This window comes from Macaca thibetana, chromosome 15 (assembly GCF_024542745.1).
Source record: "Macaca thibetana thibetana isolate TM-01 chromosome 15, ASM2454274v1, whole genome shotgun sequence".
In the NCBI taxonomy this organism is placed as follows: Eukaryota; Metazoa; Chordata; class Mammalia; order Primates; family Cercopithecidae; genus Macaca; species Macaca thibetana.
The window spans coordinates 45,809,020-45,833,332 of record NC_065592.1 but is presented as its reverse complement, the minus strand read 5'-3'; the positions used below and the strand labels follow the sequence as shown (position 1 = coordinate 45,833,332).

General features: G+C 45.2%; 2 protein-coding genes across 12 annotated transcripts in view; both read left to right on the top strand.

Moving 5' to 3' along the window:
* Positions 1-12,028, top strand: part of UNC13B (unc-13 homolog B) — a 236,333-nt gene extending 224,305 nt beyond the window's left edge. For 7 of the 11 annotated variants that reach the window (XM_050762054.1, XM_050762059.1, XM_050762055.1 and 4 more), the window contains 15 exons: positions 3,082-3,208; positions 3,453-3,549; positions 3,780-3,923; positions 4,250-4,327; positions 4,816-4,893; positions 5,193-5,281; positions 5,521-5,673; positions 5,800-5,923; positions 6,031-6,087; positions 6,279-6,359; positions 6,934-7,081; positions 8,574-8,630; positions 9,877-9,969; positions 10,134-10,293; positions 10,448-12,028. In XM_050762054.1, coding sequence (XP_050618011.1) covers positions 3,082-3,208; positions 3,453-3,549; positions 3,780-3,923; positions 4,250-4,327; positions 4,816-4,893; positions 5,193-5,281; positions 5,521-5,673; positions 5,800-5,923; positions 6,031-6,087; positions 6,279-6,359; positions 6,934-7,081; positions 8,574-8,630; positions 9,877-9,969; positions 10,134-10,293; positions 10,448-10,733 — 1,772 coding nt within the window. In that variant the 3' untranslated portion in view covers positions 10,734-12,028. The remainder of the gene's footprint in view (positions 1-3,081; positions 3,209-3,452; positions 3,550-3,779; positions 3,924-4,249; positions 4,328-4,815; positions 4,894-5,192; positions 5,282-5,520; positions 5,674-5,799; positions 5,924-6,030; positions 6,088-6,278; positions 6,360-6,933; positions 7,082-8,573; positions 8,631-9,876; positions 9,970-10,133; positions 10,294-10,447) is intronic. The other 4 variants (XM_050762058.1, XM_050762056.1, XM_050762052.1 and 1 more) reach the window with 1 other exon arrangement.
* A 1,396-nt stretch (positions 12,029-13,424) lies between these two features.
* Positions 13,425-24,313, top strand: part of LOC126938110 (phospholipid-transporting ATPase FetA-like) — a 110,471-nt gene continuing 99,582 nt past the window's right edge. The window contains exon 1 of the mRNA XM_050762285.1: positions 13,425-13,511. The gene's annotated coding sequence lies outside the window, so the exon portion shown is untranslated. The remainder of the gene's footprint in view (positions 13,512-24,313) is intronic.

The following is a 24,313-nucleotide window of genomic DNA, read 5'->3' as shown; positions in this document are numbered from 1 at the left end:
CATATCCAAGACCTGGGGTCTAAAGAGAGCTGGCATGCTTGGAGAACTGGAAGCAGCAGTTCAGTGTGACTAGCACTTCAGAGGGTAGGGGAAGAGATAAGTAAGACCTGAAGGTGGAGAGGTGTGACAGAGTCAGATTGTGAAGGAGGTTGTAAGCCATGTCTAGGCTTTTGGACTCTCTCTCTCTTTTTTTTTTTTTTTTTTTTTTTTTGAGCCTTGCTGTGGCTGTGTTGCCCAGGCTGGAGTGCAATGGGCTGATCTTGGCTCACTGCAACCTCCGCCTCCTGGATTTAAGCGATTCTCTTGCCTCAGCCACCTGAGTAGCTGGGATTACAAGCGTGCACCACCACACACAGCTAATTTTTGTATTTTTAGTAGAGACAGGGTTTCACCATGTTGGCCAGTCTGGTCTTGAACCCCTAGCTTCAAGTGATCTGCCTCGCTCAGCCTCTCAAAGTGCTGGGATTACAGGTGTGAGCCACCGCACCCAGCTGACTTTTGGACTCTATCTTGAGGTAGTTGGGAGCCACTGACATATGTTAAGCAAGGGATTGATGTGATCAGATTATTATGTAGAAAGGCCACTCGCTCTGTCTACAGTGTGGAGAATGGATTGGGAGGCAGAATGACCAGTCTGGAGGCTATTGTAGTAATCCAGGTTAGAGATGGTGGTAATGAGACATAGGCAGGTAATAGTGTGGCTAGAAGGAATGGATAGATTCCAGAGACATTTGGAGGTGAAATCAGGAGCTGGTGATTTAACTGGGTATGAATAAAGAGGTAGAAGGAAGATTTGAGGATAAAACTCAGCATTGAACAAGAGGATAAGATTAGTTGGTGTACTCTGTTCCACTTCAGCTGGAGATTTTAAGATGGTGAGAGATGGGGGCAAGTTAAATCCAGGCATGATGAAATGTTCCATCCGAAGCTTATATGGGCTAGGTGCAGTGGCTTACACCTGTAATCCCAGCACTTTGCGGGGCTGAGGTGAGTGGATCACCTGAGTTCCGGAGTTCATGACCAGCCTGGCCAACATGGTGGAACCCCAACTCTACTAAAACTACAAAAATTAGCCAGGTGTGCTGGCACAAGTCTGTAATCCCAGCTACTCAGGAGCCTGAGGCAGGAGAATTGCTTGAACCCAGGAGGCAGAGGTTGCAGTGAGCAGAGAGAGCACCACTGCACTCCACCCTGGGCGACAGAGCGAGACTCCATCTCAAAAAAAATAAGAAGTGTATATAGACACTACCAGAACCGAAGAGAGATTAGGGGGAGATACCAGCAAACTGGGTAGTTGAAATCTTGAGGTTGGACGAGCTCTCCAGGAGGAAAGGAGGGAGTTAGGTGGAAGTCAGGGGCAGGAGGTTATGGATTGGCCCTTCTGACAGACTACCCCACCTCAAACAACTTTACTGGAGCATGACTCCATGGGACTTGTTAGAATAGTTTAAAGTGTGGCCGGTGTTTCAGAACTTGTCAGTTAGTTTTTACACCAGAGAAGTTAATACAGAAATTAGGGATAGGGGCCAGAGTGCAGATAATGAATTGACAGAGAAAGTGAAAATTATATGTAAAAGCGGTAACTTGAAAGTCCCTAAAAGAAAGAGTTAGGGAGTTACGGAGTGATGGGCAGCCCTGCTTGAAAAGGAAGGAGGAGGGCCCTCCTGATGTTTCTAGGTTCTTAGACTGGCTCAAGAACAGCAGGGGAGGGGGATGGAGGAGAGGGTCTCTCTGATGTCCCTGATTTTTTTACTCTCTTTGTTGCTTATTGGTGTCTCTGCTCTGTCACAAGCAACCACTGTCATTCGTATACGAAAAGTCCTCTTTCTGGGTGGTAAGAACTTTTAGTGTCCTTTTGCCCCTAGTCTTATACCTTTTCCCTCTTCTCCTGCTCACTGCTTCATAGAAGAGACTGCAAATGCAACTTTAGGTTGAGACAGTACTGCCTGCAGTGCCAGGGAATGAAATTCCTGGGACTTGAAGCCCTTTGAGGCTTAATCCCAGGCTTCCATTTCCTCCTTCGGTGTCTGCTGCACTAGTTCACAAGGGCCAGCAGCCGCAGCCTGAATGTTCCACCTTAACTTGGAGGAGCATCGCCCATGGCAACTCAAAGTTGAGCAACAAAGTCCCCAAGGACAGTGGCCTTCTCTTCTCTGCTGCTTAGTCCTGCTCCCACATCTGACTGCAGGTGGCTTTTACCATTATGTTGATGTGTCAGCATACAATTGATTTTTATTATTTAAATTAGTGCTTCAACTATAAAGGGGGTAGATGAAGAGAACCTATGGGTGTGGCCAGTGCTCCAGACTCTGAGCAAATTGTGAGTTATCTTTGTCCTAGATTTTCCAGAAGGCTCTGGAGATTCAGCAAGATGACTTTTCAAGTTCATAATAAGTGCCCCATTTTCTGCAGCATGATACGTCCTTTCATCTGGCTGTGTTTCCATAGTTTCCAAACTGACTATTCATATTTGCATACTTCCCTGAGAATTCATTTTTTCAGTGTCTCAGCTCTGCCCTAGAGCCCTTCAGTTTGCCTCAAGATTCCATTACACCATGGCTGCCCAACTGCTCTGTCAACTTGGCCCAGTTTGATTTTCCTTGTCTCTGTAGTTGTCATTGACCCATTCATGCCATGTACACCTGCTCATCTCTGCCTTTAAGCCTGTCTGAAGGATGACTCAACTACCATGATCAGAAAGGCCCTGGAAAACCATTGCCCTCTACAGTCATGGGCAGTCTCCCTACTAATCAGCATCAGCACTCATGGCCCTTTCTCGTCCTCTTCACCAGAGGCCAGATGCTAGAGCAAAAAGACCACTTCCAAATGCTAGAACAAAAAGACTGCAGGCTTTATCTGGGAGTCTGGCTTAGTCTTTCTAGAGGAAGATTTGGGCCAAGCTTGTGGAGAGTTGCTCAGCAGAACACTGGTGGGGAGAGATGGCTGTGAGAAGGAGGTTTGGAGTCACCCTTGTCTTAGGACATCTGATGGAGTTGCCTGACCAGATCTGCTGCCTTGGGAAGGCTCAGGAACCATGGACTCTACGCTGGGACCTGACCCAACCTTTCTCCCTACCACTAGAGCATGAGAAAGACCGCCTGTGTAAGAGTGCTGACTACATGAACCTGCACTTCAAGGTGAAATGGCTCCACAATGAATACGTGCGGGATCTGCCTGTCCTCCAGGGGCAGGTGCCTGAGTACCCAGCGTGAGTCATCATGTGGGCACTACACAGGGAAGGGAAGATGGCCCTCTGGGTGGGCAGGGCTAGTATCCCCAATTCATTTCAACAAGCCAGTCTTGGGTACTGCCTGTTCCAGGTACCACTGTAGACAGAGAAAAGTGTTAAACTGTGCCCTGCCATCCAGAGGATCCCAGTCTAGTGGAGCTGTCAGGAAATGGCATATTCCAACCACGAGTTCTAACCCCCCATTCTCCTGCTCTGACTGCAGGTGGTTTGAGCAGTTTGTGCTACAATGGCTGGATGAGAATGAGGATGTATCCCTGGAATTCCTGCATGGGGCCCTGGAGCGAGATAAGAAGGATGGAGTAAGTCAGGGGCTTTGGCTGCACAGGGTCCAGGCCAGGTCTCCCAGCAATTAGCTATCGGCAGAAGTTACTGGGCTTTAGCCAGGATGGCTATGCCTGTCCTGTGGAGTTCACAGGAGGGCTGTTGAGGGCCACTAGCCACCCTTGCTGGGTCAGAGCCTTTTCAAACTCTACAAGCTTGGGAAAAGATAGAAGCTGTGGATGGTGACCCTGTGTGTGGTCTTCCTTAGTTCCAGCAGACATCAGAGCATGCACTCTTTTCCTGCTCTGTGGTGGATGTCTTCACACAACTCAATCAGAGCTTTGAGATCATCCGGAAGCTGGAATGCCCAGACCCCAGCATCCTTGCCCACTACATGAGGAGGTTTGCTAAGGTGACCATAACCCTTCCTACTCCCTCCCCCTTACCACCACCACACTCACAGTCTCATCACAGGCCTGAGCTCAGCACTTCTCCATTGTGGCCTCCAGGTAGAGCCTCCTGTGACCCCCATTCTCCTTTGCTTGTTTCTGGGGCAGACAGATGGTTCTGTCTTAGTGCTGTTCTGTGATTGAGAGGGAGCTTTGTCCCGTACTGTGAGATTCCCCCTTTACCTCCCTGCTGTTACTGTTCTGTGATGAGAAGTGCCATCTTAGGCAAGATCCCCATAGAAGAGCTAAGAGTTCCCTTTCCTTTTCTTTCCTTTTCTTCTCTTCTCAGACCATTGGGAAGGTGCTGATGCAATATGCAGACATCTTGTCAAAGGACTTCCCAGCCTATTGCACAAAGGAGAAACTGGTAGGTTCAGGCCCTGGGACTCTTAGAGAAAGAGAGTGAATGACATTTGAATCCTTGCTTTTGAAGCTGTCCTCAGAATTGAGGGTTGGGGTGACACTCCTGATGCCTGATTCCCACCATGGCTTTGCTTCAGATCCATGCCACAAAATTATGAGAACTTGACAGAGTTCCTGTGAGTCTCATTTGCTACATTATCCTCTGCTAAGCTAGACCTTTGTTTAGTCTTTTATATATAAACTTAAGATATTCAACGAGTTCTAAAGGATAATACATTAATACTTGAGTACCTACCACCCAGCTTTAAAATGAAAACGTTTGCTTTTAGTCAAGGAGAATTCTCTGAACTGGCCCCAGCTCTTCGTGCTTAGGGAGAAACCTATGTAATGTGTGAAGTCCCTGTGGCTTTTGTGAGAGAGGGAGGGACCCTAGGCTAATGGGGCCCTATGCTGAAAGGAGCCAAGACTCAACAGCTACATCTGTCCCCAAAGCCCTGCATCCTGATGAACAACATGCAGCAACTGAGGGTCCAGCTGGAGAAAATGTTTGAGGCCATGGGAGGCAAGGAGGTAGGTCTTAGGGTTTGGGAGTCACTGTATTTTCCCTTTATTCCTGAGCTCCTTGGCCACAGAACTCTACCCTCTCTTTACTAGGTGTAGGCCAGGAATTCAGCTTGGGGTCTGGGCTGGCTTAATCTGAGAGAGGCATTGGGGTAATGCCCTGCGAGGGAGGAATAGGCACTGGGGTAGGGCCCTGCGAGGGAGGAATAGGCACTGGGGTAGGGTCCTGCAAGGGAGTAGTAAGGGTGTGGCAGGGTAGAAGAGGGTAAGAAAAGCAGCCTAGCCAGGCTTACCTCCTGTGAATATAGCTGGACCTTGAAGCTGCAGACAGTCTGAAGGAGCTGCAGGTGAAACTGAATACGGTTCTGGATGAGCTCAGCATGGTGTTTGGAAACAGGTCAGTGACCCCACAATACAAGGCCCTCAGAGCCAGATGTGGTCCCTAGCCAATCCCAGAGCCCTTGCCCCACACCTCTCCATATAGCTGCAGGTGTGCGGATCTTCCCTGTACTCCTGCTGACTGTCCCTGCTGGAACTGCACCATGAGCATATGGGAATGGGACCAAATAGCTGGTGCCGCTCCAGGGACAGCGTGTGTTTGGGGAGGGGAAGGCTACACTGTGGGCACGTGTGTAGTTTCCAGGTACGGATTGATGAGTGTGTTCGACAAATGGCCGACATCCTGGGCCAGGTTCGGGGCACAGGGAATGCATCTCCAGACGCCAGGGCCTCAGCGACTCAGGATGCAGATAGCGTGCTCCGGCCTCTCATGGACTTCCTGGATGGCAAGTGAGTACAGCATTCAGGACTATCCTGTGGGGATGAGCAAAGCAGATGCCATCCGGCAGGGGAGCTCCTTGGGAAGAGGGGTTCTCAAACTCTCACCCTGGCCTCACCTGTTGCCTGGACTTGCAGCCTCACCCTCTTTGCCACTGTGTGTGAGAAGACGGTTCTGAAGCGTGTACTGAAGGAGCTCTGGCGCGTGGTGATGAACACAATGGAGAGGATGATTGTTCTGCCCCCACTCACTGACCAGACGGTAAGGACACCTCCTTCCACTTCCTCCTGCTGTCTCCCTTCCCCTCACTCCCTGCTTCCTGATGGAGTTGGGGTCCTCTGCTTTTGACTGATTCCCTCTCTGCCCAGGGCACCCAGCTGATCTTCACTGCTGCCAAGGAGCTGAGCCATCTTTCCAAACTCAAGGTACTCTGGGTGTGGGGTCCTCCTGGCAGGTGTGGTCCTTCTGAAGTCATGGAGAGAGGGTGGCTGGGGGGAAGGAAATTGGAGCTTTGGAGACTGAAGAGGAAAAGGAGGAGATGAATATGCACTGTGGGCTGGCAGGTGGGTGCGTGACTGCTCTGAGCTGTCCTGATGCTGCTGATTTCTCTGAACAGGATCACATGGTGCGAGAGGAAACACGGAATCTCACTCCAAAGCAGTGTGCAGTCCTTGACCTCGCCCTGGACACCATCAAGGTGGAGGCCCCCCCTTTTTCAGACAGCCTTACTACCACACTCACTTGGCCCTGGCATTCCACTCTCCTAGAACAGGTGTCCCTCCAGCTCCTAGCACTCCACATCCAGAAGAGAGTTACTATGTACTGCCAAGGATACAAAGAGAATCAGATACGGTTCCTAAGTTCAAGATGCTTATCATTGGTAAGGTGATATAAGGCAGGAACATATGAACTGTGCTTCAAGGCACCTGGGAGAGGTATGTCATAGGTCTCAAGTTCTCTAAGGTTCAGATGGGTAAAAGAGCACTTTTGGTCCTTCTCCTTGCCTGAAATGCTTCTATTCCATTTCTTTGCCTGTCCAGAAAGACCCATCCTTCAAACACCACCCCACCTCCAAGACTGTGGCCATCCCCTACCAATCCTGCCAAATACCCAAATAATACTCTTCACCCAGGAGCCTATGACTCTGGGTTCTGTGGGTGTTCCTGAACAGCCTGTTCTCACAGCCCTCTTCTTGCTTCTCTGAGGACAATGTTGGGGAGCTGCTTTCTGTAAGGAGATGAAGCAGTCACAGGTGCTCTTTTATCTTGCAGCAATACTTCCATGCAGGAGGCAATGGGCTGAAGAAAACCTTCCTGGAGAAGAGTCCAGATCTACAGTCTTTACGCTATGCCCTGTCTCTGTACACACAGACTACTGACACTCTCATCAAGACCTTTGTGCGCTCGCAGACCACCCAAGGTAAGGCCCTGAGGGCTTTGGGTTTCCACCTCTCCTCTCTGATACACATCTTCCCCTAGGGAGTCTGTATCTTCATGCCCTTGGGGGCAGATCCAGGTACTTCTTCAGAGAGCCCTTCAAATTCAGATCTTGATTGCTTGATCTCAGTACTTACATCCACCCCACACCCATTACCAGGCAGGAGAATCACAGAGGCCTGGGAGATATGTCTAAGATTTCTTTTCCCAGACATTGCCTGGCCCATGCATGTTTATTGAGCCCAAGGAGTACACCCTGACTGGTAAGCGGCAAGAAGGAAAAATCTGTGAGGAAGACTTAAGCATGAATGAAAGCCATGAGAAATATGAAGGCTCGTAGTGTGGGGAGCTTTGCTGGGAGTTGTCCTGGGGAGAGAAGGCAAAAGACTTTCCAGACTCTGCAGCATGCATAGGGAGACAAGGAAGAGAGGCAAACCATGGCAGCTGCTGGAGGGAGGGTGTGGATCCCGGGGCCCTGTGCACAGCTGTAGTTCCAGTCTCAGGGGTGCTGCTTATGCACAGGGGACCCAGGAAGCCGGCTTTCTCCCAGTGATTTTCAGTGCTCAGAAACCCTTCCTACCTTTCGCGTGGCCTGTCCAAAACAAAACACATCTACATAGATGTAGCTCAGGTTGAAATTCTGATGCTGGAGCAGAGCCCTCCCCGGAGGCACATTTCTTACTGCTTGTTCCTAGGAAACCTGAGCAGGCTGCCTGGGGGAGCGAAACTGGTGGCAGAAGTTGACGCTTAGGCATTACTGAGCTGTGTGTGAATCTGGGGCACAGAGCTGACCTAGAGGGGTGAGGGGTTTAAGCAGGTAGACTGGTGATGGGAGGTCAGAAAATGGAAGGGACCTAAAGTACTGCTCTATTCCCCATCTGTTCTCATTTCCAATCCAGGGAGGGAAGAATAGAGAGCAAAGAAGAGCTGTGAGTCTTACTTAAGTGGACAGGGAGAACTTTTACAGAGCTGGGTACATGTGCAGGCACACACCATCAAAGAAGATCTGAGTTAATCCAGAAAGGCTTTTTAGAAGCATTAAGCTTTAAGCTTGATAAAAGATGAGGAGAGCCTGGAATGAGCACACATATGGTGAGAGCAAGGTTGGAGACTGCAGGAAGAATCCCTATGTATGTGTGTGCATTTTCTACCCATTGCTTTATCGTTTAAGGGTCTAAGAAATTAGAGCCTCCAGCCTCTCTCTTGTCCTGCTGGTCTCAGATACCTCCTCTCTGTCTTTTTCTACTGTTTCTGCCTATGATTTGGTTGGTCTCTGACCCATGAAGTCTAATTTGGAGCATTCACACACTCACTCCAGCTCTTTCACTTCTTTCTCCACTCTTCCCCACCTCTGTGCTCCCTCAGAATATGTGTAGAGCTGCTTTGAATGGCTGTTAACTCCTTAGACTGCTAACGAATTCTTCTTTCTCTGTTCTGCTGCTGCTACTACCTCTGACTTGCCTGTCCTCATTCAGTGCATGATGGGAAAGGTATTAGATTTACTGCTAATGAGGACATTCGGCCGGAAAAGGGTATGTTGTACACCATGCAAATATGGATCTAACATGGGCTAACACTGACCCCTGGGAGCTAGAATGAGCAACTTGTGCTGGGGGTGGGGGAACCAGCTGTCAAAGTTTAGGAGCTCTATCCCAAGTCTTAGAGATGGGCAATGCCTTCATATAGCCCAGGAAGGGGTTCTGTTGTTGATCCCTGTCTGTGTTCTCAACATTCTCCCACCCCTCTGCCTCAGGACAAAGAAGGATTTTCTCTGGTGTGTAAGATTGTGGTGTTTTCTTTTTTCTTTTCTTTTCCTTTTTTTTTTTTTTTTTTTTTTTTTTTTTTTTGAGACAGAGTCTCACTCTGTCGCCCAGGCTGGAGTGCAGTGGCACGATTTCTGCTCACTGCAAGCTCCGCCTCCCAGGTTCATGCCATTCTCCTGCCTCAGCCTCCTGAGTAGCTGGGACTACAGGTGCCCACCACCACACCCAGCTAATTTTTTTTGTATTTTTAGTAGAGACAGGGTTTCACCGTGTTAGCCACGATGGTCTCGATCTCCCGACCTCATGATCCACCCGCCTTGGCCTCCCAAAGTGGTGGGATTACAGGCATGAGCCACCACACCTGGCCCAGTGTTTGCTTAAAATAGGGTGGGGTCTCTGCTAAGGGGAGCCTGTAGATTGGCTCTTTTCAGAGATTGGAACTGGGGAGTTCATTCTATAGAGGGGCCCAGGTTTGAGGGGGATGAAGTCTTTCAGAGCACAGCAGCCACCCAAGCGGGGACCTCTAGGAATCCTGCAGCCTCCCAAGCACGGACCTCTAGGAATCCTGCAGCCTCCCAAGCAGGGACCTCTAGGAATCCTGGGCATAGGTGGAAGGTTGCTGCTTTTGGCTAGAGAAGACCCACATTTTTCCATTAAGAGACACCACCAAGTCAACATAATTCCCAGACACAGATATAAGGTGATGGCACTGTCCTACCCCAACATCTTTTAATGAAAAATCCTTCAGCCTAGGAGATAGTTTTGGGGATCCTTGAGAGAGAGTCTTAGTGCATTTTTGGAAAATGTTGTGCCTAAGATGCTGTCAGCTTAACTTGTGTTACAAGACACAGCCTTGTTCTTTATCCCATTTCTTTCCCTTCTTCTATTGCTTACTTCCCATGGTTACTGTGGTGATTGCTTCTTGCTTTTGGGTATAGGGCGGTGGCCTCCTCACCCCTCAGTTTTACCTCCTAGTGTTCTCCAATGGGGGATCATCTCTCCATTTGTCCCTCAGGGTCTGGTGTGGACGATCCTGTGGGAGAAGTCTCTATTCAGGTGGACTTGTTTACACACCCGGGTACTGGGGAGCACAAGGTCACAGTGAAAGGTGAGTGATGGACTTACAGGTCTGCCCTTTCCTTGCCCAGTGGCCTCACTCATCACTCAAAAGCAGGGGCTCATCTCAGCTCTTCTCCAAGGGGAAGGTCACGTGGGGTTCAAGAACTGGGAATTCCTGGTGGGATCCCTCACAGGTTTCCCTTGTTTGGGCAGTGGTGGCTGCCAATGACCTCAAGTGGCAGACAGCGGGTATGTTCCGGCCTTTCGTGGAGGTGACCATGGTTGGCCCACACCAAAGTGATAAGAAGAGGAAGTTCACAACCAAGTCCAAAAGCAACAACTGGGCTCCCAAGTACAATGAGACATTCCACTTGTAAGTTACAGGGTGGGGGACCTGCAGGACTCTGGGATGGGGGTAAAACTTGAGGGGTGGGTGGGGAAGAGGGCCCTGGGAGATGGCAGACTAGGGTGAAATCAGCTGAAGACTCTCAACTCTGGCCTCATTAACTTCTATCCTGTGCTCACAGCCTCCTGGGAAATGAAGAGGGGCCCGAGTCCTATGAGTTGCAGATATGCGTGAAGGATTACTGCTTTGCCCGGGAAGATCGCGTGCTAGGGCTGGCTGTGATGCCTCTGAGGGATGTCACAGCCAAGGGCAGCTGTGCCTGCTGGTGCCCCTTGGGCCGGAAGATCCACATGGATGAGACAGGCCTGACCATTCTCCGGATTTTGTCTCAGAGGAGCAATGATGAGGTGGCCCGAGAATTTGTGAAACTCAAATCAGAGTCTCGTTCCACAGAGGAGGGGAGCTGAACACCTTCGACTCCTGTTCCAATCAGGCAGCAGCAATTTCGCAGATCAGGGCCAGTGGGAGTTAACTGTGTAATCAGCTTAGGATCTTTGCAGTCAAGAGGCTGACCCCTTCAGTTAAAGATATTTAAGGAAAAATTTGGGGTGGTGATAATATTGCTTTTCACAGAAAGGGTCATGAAGCCCTGACCCAGCAGGACTGTGGTACTAGGGGCTGGTATGTGGGGTTACCATATGGAGAAATTTTCCATAAAGAGAGAAGGACAAACATTTCTGAGAGTGTCAGCCATTCTTGGTAGACACCCCTCCACTCCTCATTCCACCTCTACCATCTCCATGCCACAGCTTATCCAGTTAGACACATACACACCAATCATTAGAAAAACAAGTGTAGAGGGTGTGGAACTTGTGCCTGGCTGGCTGGGTAGTCAGTTGAGCCTGTTGCTGAGCCCTGTGGTCTGGATTGGAGTATGGCCAGGGCAGGAGTACACAGAATAGAATTTAGACTGTCCCTTGAGCAGAATCCACTGATTTTCTGTGGCTCCAATGAGAACAAGGCTTTGAAACTGAACAAGATACCTTCTAGAAATGAACTGTGCTAATCCCTTTCCCCAGATTGTATCATGAGTAGGACCAGGTTCACGTGGTGCTTCAAAGCCCTGAGAAGAATATTTCTTTGGACCCCAGGCACTAGGGGCCACCTGCCTGGGAGTCTCCCTGCCTCACTCGTCTAGGCAGGGGAGTGATGCTTGAGGACGTGACAGGCTGTTCTAACATGTATCTACCTGAGGGGTAGTTGAAGGATCCAGGAGTATTTTCTTCTTGGGTAGGCCCTGAACAAAGCCAAATAGAAACCAGTCTAGAAAAAGTCCTGCTCATCTGTGTCCACTGCCTTCTAGCCATCCTCCACCTTGCAGAGAGAATCTAGACTTTGGTCTCAGTCTCTCTCTTTCATCTGGGTCATTTGCTATTCCCCTCAGATATTCAACCCTGTAGAAGGAGCCTGGACTCTGATCCCTCTGTACAGGCTGGATGGAGGGGGCCCTCAACATTCCCTGGGAGGTCAGAGACAAACTTTCAGAGAGTCAGATGGACTTCCCAAGACTTGCTCAGAGATATGACATGGTTCTTGGATTTCCTCTGTAGCAGCCTCCTGGACTTCCTGAGGACTCGACATTGTCCACAGATGTACTGGCCATTACATGAAACAAGAAACCAAGCATCTTTGCTGTTGTTAATTATTATATGTGCCATTGTTACAGATTATAGGCTAGTCTGTAATAAATTATCTTATAGCAGCCTTTGGGGTTTGGTAATTCTGCTAATGTGTGGAAAGCCATGGAAATGACTGTCCTCTATAATGGTAGATTTTGGCCTAATGGTCCTTTGCTGCTTCACACTTCTCCACCCCCATACCTGACAGCCAGTGGGTGAAGCCTAAAGTGGTTCTGGATAAGCACCACTGGGCTAACATCCTGTCCTAGAGCTGAGACCACCAATCTAATTAAGAGAGTCATGGGACATAAGGCAAAAGGTCCAAAAGAGTAGCAGTAGAGGTAGTCTGGTGCAAACTTGTCCATGCTTCTCTTCCTTTTGTCTAGAATCGCTAGGACAGATCACAGCCTGGGTTGTGAGGACAAGGCAGGGGCCCACTGGGGAGAGGTGTGCCTGCCCATCTTGGCAGAGGAGTGAGGCTGCCACAGATAGGACAGAAGATTAGGCTTAGGACTGTACCTTGGCCTTTCATTCAGGCTCTATTCAAGGAAGAAGAGCTGCAGTAGAATGCCTACTCCCAAAGGGGAAGAAATAAGGTAAAAGGCCTCCTGGCATGGAAATGGGAAAAGCTGAAACAAGAAAGAAAGTGTTCACCTACTCTCTCAACCTGCACCATCACTACTTGTGAGGCAGGGACTAACGGGGCACCAGGCGGGGTTGCTCCGTCTCCACTGCTTGCTAAATAAATCCTTAGAGTTCAGTTGCTCATTTAAAAATTTCCTCCTCCCTGCTCCTCTCCCAAGCCAACCACTTAACATTTCTGCCTCAAAATTACCTGTTGAATCCATTGGGTCGCCTCAAATTCCCACGACTACCACAAGAGTCGTGGCAGCTTTTACGTCCTCATGCCTGAGTTACTGTGATAATCCCCTGCTTCCGTTCTTACCCTGTTCTCTTCACACACTCTAATATAAAGTCCTTCTCCTATTAAACTATTCAGTGATCACCGATAGCCTCCAGGCTGAAACTCCAGGACCCTCCAATATATGTGCAGCCGGCACCGCCCCCCTTGCCGCTATCCTGCAGCTATTCTAAAGCACTGCCCCGGCAGGTCCCCGACACGCACCATGCGCTCCTACCAGTCCGTGCCTGCACATGCTGCTCCCCTTGCTGGAAAGTCAGCCAGCCCTTTCCACTGCTTTCTAGGTTCTGATATCCGGACGCCTCTCCACAGCACTCTACATTGTTATAATTTACTTGTCCCTCTCCCCTCGTCAGCCGGTGACCTACCCAAAGGCAGGATCTGAGTGTTTCATCTCCATTCCCTCAACGGTCAGCATAGTTCGGGTACTTCAAAGCCAAATCGGCAGCTAGGGGCCCCCTCCTTGGAGAAACATAATGGGTCGGCACCTGAGGACAGGGGTGTGGACAGGGGCGGGCTCATGGGAGATGGGCGTGGTTTGTGGGCGGGGCTCTGCTCTAAGCCGGAACCTGGGGCTCTAGGGCTCCTGCGCAGGAAGGTGCGTTAAGATGGCAGTCGCTGGAGTCGGAGGCTGGGCGGTGACGGTGAGCAAGAGGAGCCCAAAGGGGGCGCCCGAGTAGAGGTTATCGCCTTCTCCCTCCCAATATTCCTTGGAGAGAGACTATCCCATCAGTATTTCCAGTAGCTGTCCATCCTCATACTTTCTTGAGACCACTCCCCATATTCGAGTATACTGGTTTTCCAGACACTCCCACAGAGGACATATTTGTCGAGATTATCTAAGAAAGGAGGGCTTTATCCCCCATATAACTCCTAAAGGGCACACATTTTTCTAGTTATGAAGCAGATACCCCCAAACCTCCAGTAATTGCACATTCTTGTTAACTCAGGGAGTTTTCCACTTTTCCAGCGCTATGCAGATTCTCTAAGAAGTCATAATCCTTGTCCCATACTTGATCTGAAGTAGCACGTTTGCTATCATTCCCTCCCACTCTTCGGCATAGGATACCTACTCTAGAGGCAAGAGTCAAACTCTGGCTGGCTACCCATGGCTTCAGCAAGCTTTCAGATTTGAATTAGCCACTGATTTCTGTAGGCTATATCTAATCAGAATTAGAATAGAAGTACGTTTAACAGTGGGCTTTTAAGAAAGAAAAATCACATCTTTCAGCTTAAGTTGTCGCCGACATATTCATTGTGAATATTCTGACTAACTCCCTGAATGATCCACACAACTCCAGAAGCAGACAGGCAAAGTTGAAAAAGCAGCAAATAGTGGAGATGGTATTGAAGTAGGAGTCAGAAGACTGGGCCCAGTTCTGCTACATTCTAGTCAGGAGATGACGTTTAACTTCTCAGAGCCTCAATAACTTGCATCTGTCATCTAGGACTAATAATTCCTGCCATGTCTACCTCAGAGGGATCAAATGGGCTCATATATATGAAAGCACATTGAAAACTATACATTTTCTTTAAGTGTATAGGGGATTATTATAAATGATCCTCTGAGTTCTAATTAACTTCCAAGGAATTTGTCTTGCTTGTTACTGGGTTCAAATGCAACAGATATTTTTTGAGCGCTTACTATGTGCCAGGTATTCATCTAGGCATGAGGCCTAGCATTGAACAAAAAGAGACAAAAACCCCTTATAAATTTAAAAGTGAGTCATCAGCATGTTAAGTGCCTACTCATTACCCAGTGCAGCGCCAAAGCATGGTGAAGTAGTAGGAAGAATCTGGATTCTAGATTTAACTCTGCCACTATATAGCTGTGTGAGAAAGACTTTTTCCCTGTATGAGCCTGAACTTCCTCATCTGTAAAACAAGGTAACCTCTAAGGCTCTTTCCAGCTAAAATATGCTTATCACTTGCGATTCTAATTGCTAAAGTTCCCTACCCCTAAGGAGCTTATTGCCCTGCTGTGATAACCAGACTGGCAAAGCTGAACAGTCATAGAACTAGAAGGACAAGAGTGCTGATGTCACACTAGGTCCCACACAAGAGTGGTAACAACAGTGTTGCTCTGTAGGTAATGGAGTATTTAGAGAGACTTGTTGGACTTGGGAGGATGGGAAGCTTTGAATTAGAGGAAAAAGAGGAGATTTTCTTGCAAATATTGGGACGTGAATGAATGGAAGTATAAAGGAAAAGAAAATATGCCATTTATTATTTTTCTAGTGTATCACGGTCCTGGCAGAAAAACAGTTGATATTTAAAATGGTTGAACTGAAAAGAACCCATATAGAGGTATGATCAATGTTAAGGAGACTAACAAGGAATGGTGAAACAGACTAGCAACAGTGGTGAATCAGTAGCACTTCTAGACCTACAGGGGAAAGGTGGGAAGTGTTGGTACCAGAGCCCAGCTAGAGACAACTTTGTAAGAAGGACTGCCTGACAAGACATATCCGTAAGGCCAGGTACAGGGGCTCACGCCTCTCAACACTTTGGGAAGCTGAGGTGGGAGGATCGCCTGAGGTCAGGAATTCAAGACCAGCCTGGACAACATAACGAGACCCTGTCTCTACAGAAAAGCCCAAGAGAGGGTTTTCGGATCTTGTGCAAGAAAGAATTTGAGGCAAATTCATACAGCAAAGTGAACGCAAGTTTATTAAGAAAGTAAAGGAATGAAAGAATGGCTACTTCATAGGCAAAGCAGCCCAGAGGGCTGCTGGTTGCCCTTTTTTTTTTTTTTTTTTTTTTTTGCGACGGAGTCTCGCTCTGTCGCCCAGGCTGGAGTGCAGTGGCCGGATCTCAGCTCACTGCAAGCTCCGCCTCCCGGGTTTACGTCATTCTCCTGCCTCAGCCTCCCAAGTAGCTGGGACTACAGGCGCCCGCCACCTCGCCCAGCTAGTTTTTTGTATTTTTTAGTAGAGATGGGGTTTCACCATGCACCGTGTTAGCCAGGATGGTCTCGATCTCCTGACCTCGTGATCCGCCCGTCTCGGCCTCCCAAAGTGCTGGGATTACAGGCTTGAGCCACCGCGCCCGGCCTGGTTGCCCATTTTTATGGGGTTTTTTATTATATGCTAAACAAGGGGTGGAATATTTATGCCTCCCCTTTTTAGACTATATAGGCATTCTTGACATTGCCATGGCATTTGTAAACTGTCATGGCACTGTTGGGAGTGTAGCAGTGAGGACGACCAGAGGTCACTCTCATCACCAACTTGGTTTTGGTGGGATTTAGCTGGCTTCTTCACTGCAACCTGTTTTGTCAGTAAGGTCTTTATGATCTGTATCTTGTGCCGACCTTCTATCTCATCCTGTGACTTAGAATGCCTGACTGTCTGACAATGCAGCCCAGTAGGTTTCAGCCTTATTTTACCAAGGCTGTATTCAAGATGGAGGTATTTAAACACCTCTGACAGTATTACTATTTATTTATTTATTTATTTATTTTCAGCATCTATGGGCCATAGTACTATTTAATCAAACACTAATTTAGGTTTTTCCGGCTGGGTGCGGTGGTCCACACCTGTAATCCCAGAACTTTGGGAGGCCGAGGTGGGTGGATCACTTGAGGTCAAGAGTCAAGACCAGCCTGGCCAACATGGTGAAACCCCATCTCTACCAAAAATACAAAAATTAGTCTGGCATGGCCAGGTTTGGTGACTCATACCTGTAATCCCAGCATTTTGGGAGGCCGAGGTGGGCGGATCACAAGGTCAGGAGATCGAGACCATCCTGGCTAACATGGTGAAACCCCGTCTCTACTAAAAATACAAAAAATTAGCCTGGCGTGGTGGCGGGCGCCTGTAGTCCCAGCTACTCAGGAGGCTGAGACAGGAGAATGGCGTGAACCTGGGAGGTGGAGCTGGCAGTGAGCCGAGATTGCGCCACACTGCACTCTAGCTTGGGCGACAGAGCAAGACTCCATCTCAAAAAAAAAAAAAAAAAATAGCCAGGCGTGGTAGTGCAGGCTTGTAATCCCAGCTACTTGGGAGACTGAGGTGGGAGGATCACTTGAACCCAGGAGGTGGAGGTTACAGTGAGCCAAGATGGTGCCACTGCACTCCAGCCTGGGCAACAGAGCAAGACTCCATCCCCAAAACATAAATAAAAATAAAAATTTTAGTTTTTTCTGTTAAGGTATTTTGTAAGTGTGCTTAACATCTACAGTCAGTTGACTTTATGTAAAGGAGGTTACCCTCTATAATGTGAGTGAGCCTCATCTGATGAAGGAATTAAAGGCAAAAACTGGGGTTTACCAAAGAGGAAGAAATCCTGCCTCAAGACTCTAAAAGTCCTACCTGAGTTTCCTGAGATGTATATTTTAATCTCTCTATGTAGACTTTATATATGTATATATAAATATATCTCTTTCTCTCTATATAGATAGATGATTTCTATTGGTTCTGTTTCTCTAAAGAGACATATATCATCCCTGCACTGAATGTTGTTTACAGGAAGTTGCAGTCTTCACATTTTTTGAAAAAACAATTCACGCACAAAGTTGTTTTACAAAACCTTAAGTAGCCAAAAGGATATAGAGTGAAAATTGAGTCTCCCTTCTACCCCTAGTGTTCTGCCTCCCAATTACTTAGTTACTTTACTGTTTCTAATTTGTTATAAATCCTTCCAAACATGAATATAACTAGAACACCGAATAAATGGGACCCATAAGAACCAATCATAAAAGCACTTTATTTTTGTCTCTTGTTTTTTGAACCAGACTATTAGTTTCCCTCCTGCCACTGAGAAAAAGCAGACCCCATTTCTACCTTTTCAGTGGAAAATATATGGAATATTCCAGATAAAAGCAGTTATTCAAGTTGAGTGAAAGTGCCCTCTTGCTCTTCCTTCTCCTCTTCACACTTAACTCCAGCCTCTGAGAAACCTCCCCTTTCAAAACTCCTTTTGAAAACCCCTGCTTTACATTATTTTCTTGAGTAAGGAAAGAAAGTGACAGGTATTGCCTTTTATTGTAGATAAGAAAAGCTAGAAAACTGGGAATGAATCATTTGTTTTAGGTATAAATGATTTAGGATTCCAAGCTAAGAAACAGAACTGAGTTTTCCAAACTTCCTGTTAGAGTTTTTTTGTTGTTGTTTGTTTATTTTTTTTTATCTCACCCTTGCTCCTGATTTTAAAACCAGTAACACTTGTTTAAAGGAAAGCACAACACTTGGTTTCTAAGATGCTCTTCAACAAACTTTTTTTTTGAGAAAGAGTCTCACTGTGTCAGCCAGGCTGGAGTGCAGTGGCTCTATTTCGGCTCACTGCAACCTCCACATCCTGGGTGCAAGTGATTCTCCTGCTTCAGCCTCCCGAGTAGCTGGAATTACAGGCATATGTTACCATGCTCGGCTAATTTTTGTATTTTTAGTAGAGGCAGGGTTTCACCATGTTGGCCAGGCTGGTCTCGAACCCCTGACCTCGGGTGATCCGCCTGCCTCGGTCTCCCAAAGTGCTGGGATTACAGGAATGAGCCACCACCACACCCAGCCAACAAACATTGTTAAATACCTACTATGTGCAAAATAGTTAAGACTAGCTCAGTAAACATTCAGTCATTTTTATAGACCGAAAGAAATAGAAGATAAGCCATCCCAAAGGATCAGTATTATGATACCTAATAAGGAGTTTACTTTGTGAGACTGAGAAGTTACAAGTGCCAGAAGGACATGGTGTGACCTCCAATATTTGTTCAGACCCAAGTGAAAACTCTAGACAGAGGGGTATTTATAGCACACAGTTACTTTATAAAGCCTGCCTTATAGACTGAGAACTCCCGAGGGAGACTGTGAGGTTGGAAATAGAAAAAGGTGGTAGCTAAGAAACTAGTGTTTTGAAGATTCCTCGCCATTCCATTTTGTGTTTAAATATTATTTTATATTCATCTTCAGCTCTTTGCTTTAAACTATTTGAAACCAAAGCTAAGTTTATTGAAAAGTTATCAGGGGGTCCATGAACCACTTTGGGAAGGAGAAAGTTGTAAATGAGGATTTTGAGACTCACTCATTTTCCTTCAGTAGAGGAAACAGAAAAAAAAAAAACCTACAATAAAAGAATTTGGCAAATTCTCAAAAGTTGGGAACCAGAAGTAATAAACTGAAGGAGATCTAGTCATCTAAATGGCATCATAGACTAGTAGCTGTTTGAACATCTTCCCACCACTCCCAGAATTTTAAAGTTCCTAAGTTTAGAAGGTTTTCCTAGAGTGTTTTGCTGTGAAAAAGACATTGTAGTTGAAATGAGGAGGGGACAAGACAGGGAGTTTAACTGAGAAGTGTCCTGTGGAGTGCTGGTAGTTTTGGGACTGTGCCTTTTAAATGCATTTTGGGATAAGACTTGCTTTCTATTCCCCCCCCGCCTTTTTTTTTTTTTTTTTTTTTTTTTTGTATATGTTCTTCCATAGCATTAGGAAAAAAAAAAAAAAACCTTTTGTTTTCTTCTGTAATTGTTAGCTTTGCTGAGATTCATGTGCTGGGAATCAGGTTGGGGAACCTTGATTTCTGGAATAACTGGGGATTTGTGCATTGGGTGTAATAGCTAATTCAGAGAAACTCGGACAGAGTAGATTAGAAGTTTTTGTAATTTTATACAACAGTTTGGGGAAAATGTAGCTTTTATTTTAGGGAATGATAGGCATATCTGCTTCTGTGAGAGCCCTTTCCTCAGGTTCTCAAAAGCATTTAAGTCAACCAGGATTCTGTTCATGTGTAATCTCCTCTGATATTTTTTGTTCTGTTTGTTGTTGTTGCTGTTAAAAGACAGGGTCTCACTCTGTTGCCCAGGCTGGAGTGCAGTAGTGTCTTCATTAGCTCACTGTAAGCTCAAACTCCTGGGCTCAAGTGATCCTCCCACGTCAGCCTCCCAAGTAGCTGGGACTACAGGCGTGAGCCATCATGCTTGGCTAATTTAAAAGATATATATAGAGAGATGGGGGTCTCACTACATTGCCCAAGCTGGTCTTGAACTCCTGGCCTCAAGCAGTCCTTCCACCCCAGCCTCCCAGAGTGTTGGAATTACAGGCATGAGCCACTGTGCCTGGCCCTGTGCTGGTTTTTTTGTTGATGAGATGTTTTTCTCCAGAAGACAGATTTATTCATTGAGTGTTCATTATGACTTCTTTGGACACAGTCTAGGTTATTTTAGTCCTAAGAGTCTGGCTATGCTGGTGTCACAGTTATGTCATTTCTATGTTTCATTGTGTTTGCTATATTTTATGTGGTTTTCAGACTGAGCTAAATATAAACAAAGACTTGTGATTAAAGTCTGCCCCCAATACAAAATATTAAGTATTTTATGCTTAATATATTCACCAGCCTTTTGTGTACAAGTAAGTGTGGTGGATGCAGGATGCTGGCAGCACAGAATCACAACTGTGGCTTGGGGGAACTTGAAGTCGGTTTGTAGTATAATGCCAACGGGAAGACTGTAGGCTAATAGGTCAGCACCCTATTCCCAACCCCTAGTTTCAGCCATCTATGTTATGCAATTTCATCTACAGTTTAGGAAGCTTGGAGACTATCAACTCAAGGTTGGACAGGTTATTTCTACCTTTGGATTCTCCTGTCTAAGTGAAAGAACTTTAGTTTCTACAACTATGTCTTATAGAGGCTAGTGCTATTCCTTAAATTCTGTTTGGCACCTCTTTTATTACTCTTAGGTTTTTCAACATGCTTTTTAACATGTCATGATTGTGTCCCCAGATATTTAGTAATTACAAAGGGAAAAAATAGTAAGTTTACAGCAGAAAGTCTGGAAGGCACTATCTTAGCCGAGTGATCTAGATTCACACCACCAAGAATACATAGCAACAGCATGTTTCCTCATGATATCATGCACTGAGAAGGGCACATCACACAAATCCAAGTTTAGGCATATTCTACAGAAAAACTGGCCAGTACCCTTCAAAAGTATCAAGGTCATAAAAAGCAAGGAAAGAATGAGGAACAGTAACAGGTTGGAGGAGATTAAAGGGACATAACAACTAAATGCCATATGGGATCCTGGGTTGGTTCTTGGAACAAAAAAAGATAATTGTGGGAAAAAATGGTAAAATATTAAATTCTTTTTTTTTTTTTTTTTTTTTGAGACAGAGTCTTACTGTGTCGCCCAGGCTGGAGTGCAGTAGTGCAATCTCGGCTCACTGCAGCCCCGCCTCCCTGGCTCACACCATTCTCCTGCCTCAGCCTCCTGAGTAGCTGGGACTACAGGTGCCTGCCACCATGCCCAGCTAGTTTTTTTGTATTTTTAATAGAGACGGGGTTTCACTGTGTTAGCCAGGATGGTCTCGCTCTCCTGACGTTGTGATCCGCCCACCTCGGCCTCCCAAAATGCTGGAATTACAGGCATGAGCCACTGCACTCGGCCTAAAATATTAAATTCGATACGGTAGTTAATAGTATTATGCCAAGGTTAAATTGTTTGTTAATTATTCTATGGTTTGTGAGATACTAATATAAGGATAAAGTATGGGTGAAAGGTATATAGAAATTCTTTGTATTATTTTTGCAATTCTCTGTAAATTTAAAATCTCCAAACGTTTTTTAAAATTTAGTGCCCCAAATTGGACATACTATTTCAGTAAAGATTATTTTGAAAATTACTCTCCTGAATAAGATAGGAAGAGTATTTTCCTATAGTTGGTGAATTCACTTAATTTTTTTCAGCTTTTCATTATTATATATTGAATAGATATAAGGTTTACAACAAATGTGTAGTTGTAAAGAGTTAGCAATAACAGAAGCACAAGTATAGCCTGAAGCTCCCAGTATTCTCTATCTTATCTCTTTCCCTCTCTCTAACCTCTATCCTGAATTTTCTATTTTTTATTTTCTTACTTTTATTTATAGGTTTACCTTGATCTTTAACTTTTGTATGTAAATGATATAATACTGTATGTCTTCTTCTGCAGATTTTTTCCCTAAATATTATACTCCTGAGATTTATCAATGTTGATGTCATTCACTCATTTTCACTGCTGTAGAGCTTTCCATTGTATGACCATACTAGAAGATACTTACTGATCTTATTGTTAATAACCATTTGTTGGTTTTCAGTTTTGCTGTTATAAGCAGTGCTATTTCATACATCCTTGTGCATGACATGTTATAAGAGTTTCATTAGGATATACACCTAAAAATGGACATGTTAAGATAGGGAGTACATGCCTGATCAACCTTTTAGATAAGGCCAAATTGTTTTCTAAAGTGGTTGTCCAACTTTTAATACCACCACCAATATATAGATGTTCTAGTGGTTCAATTTTTTCTGTAACACAATAGTATTAGACTTTAAATTGTTTTACTAATATGATGGGTATGTATGTTAAAATATTTAACCATTGCTATTTATTGATTGACTACTTTGTGCCAAGCACTGTGGCAGGCAATTTCATCCATTAATTAATTTCTCTCACAACTCTTCTATCTTAGCCCCATAATGAAGACTAATGCTATATACTTCATTCTAAATACGTGAGTACCCCTAAACCTCTTTCTGACAAATTTATTAACTGGCCTTTCTCTACCCTGTATCTAAGTTATTTACTTTTAAAAATTTATTTTAGAAGAAATCTGAGATAGAAAGTTGTTAATAATTTGTCCCAAGTCACATTGTTGTTAATTAGTAGCAGACTTTCAACTAAAACCCAATTTTCTGGCTCCTAGTCCACTTTTTATAATTTAACTTTTTAGAACAATTTGTGAATCAAGCAGCCCTCTGAACTAGAATAGGTTCAAAGAGACCCTCTAATCTGTTTTTTGCTGCATCTCTTCCCTTCTTCCTTCTACACCTCAGTTCTTCCTCCTTTCCTTTCACATTCTTCCATGCTTTCTCTGAGTTTAACAGCTTAAATATACTTTCCAGTTGGCTGCCATGTGACATGATGTGTGTGCAGAAAACGTCACAAGATTGATAAGCACCTGGTTCCAACTGGAACAGTCATTACTCAGGCCCCTAGTTGGCTGGTATATGCCTTATACCCATTTCACATTTCAAGGGTGCTGCTTATAGGGATTTGGCCAGACTACCCTCTCAAAGCTGTTAGTGGCCCTGAAGGGGTGGGAGAGCCTCCAGAACTTCAGGCCATCCCATCCTTGGCTTTCCTTTTTCAGCAGTGGTAGGAACCCCAGCTCTGGGAGTACAGGCAACTGGGAGTAGGTCTGGGTGCCCAGAAAATGGTGATATTGGAACTGCTAACATTGTTTAGGAGAACACAGATTCTGTGGATAGAAGAGACAGACCTGAAGTGGGGGTACAAAATTTGTAGCCCACAAACTCACAAGTAAATTTTGTTTGGCCTGCACAGCATTTAATTTTCTTTAAAAAAAATCTGGATACTTTTATAGGAAGCATTTGTTTACCAATTTGTCACAATGCCCAGTACTTCATTTCCTGTAGTTTTATATCTAACTGCTGTTAACTTTCTAGCTTCTAAAGGTTTAGGATGCAACTCTGCCTAGATTTCTGAAATTCGAATTGTATTCATAATGAGTTCACTTGAGACTCACTGAGGGCAGAACTAGAAGATGTATTATCTTTCCAAAGTGATCACAATTGTCAAGGTTATTTTTTTTTCTAGCTGTTGAATATATCATGGCTGGGAACACCATTTTACTTCGACTTTACACCTCTCTCAAGATTATGACTTTCCCCCCTATGTTGGGATGTCTGGGATAATTGAGGTGAAAATACCTATAAAGTTTTCTAGTCTTGACTCATCTGTACTTTAGGGGACCTGAAATAAATTGATTAAAATACATATACTTTATTGGCCTTTTCTGAGTTGGGTTAAGAATGGAGAGAAAAACAGGAGGCAAAGAAGGATATGTCTGTATAGCAGATCATGGAGTTTCATAAAGTATAATTTTTCCAAGTATTAAAAAATTTGACTTTTATATAAATACAAAATGAATAGGTCTCAAATATTTTATTTAATTTATTAATTAATGAGGTAACCAGTAAGATATTAAGATAAGTTCAAATGAAAAATTAAGAGCTAAGTATTTATAGGCAATTTAATAAAGGAATGTTAAAATATGATTTCTGAATTATATACAAAACTAATTAATGTCCTAAAGTGCAATAAGTCATAAACTTTGGAGTCATCTTTTCCACCAGACATAAAACATTCTTATCACTACTAGATAAAAATCTATAAGTTAACCTCTGCCCTAACCAGTTATAAAATAGTCTAGTCAATAGAAAACTAATCAAAGATATAAACCCAAAACTGTACTAAAAGATCACCCAATAATTTCTTTCACCTGTTTCTAGGTTTCAGATGATTTTTCCGACAACTGTAGTCATCAGTTTCAACTCGGTTGTCAGGAAATGAAATCTGTTTCCCAAGCTTTGAAACTATAACTTTATGATGAAGATAAATAAAGTGAATTCCAAATTACCATATGTGTCTTAGAGATAGATCATTTTG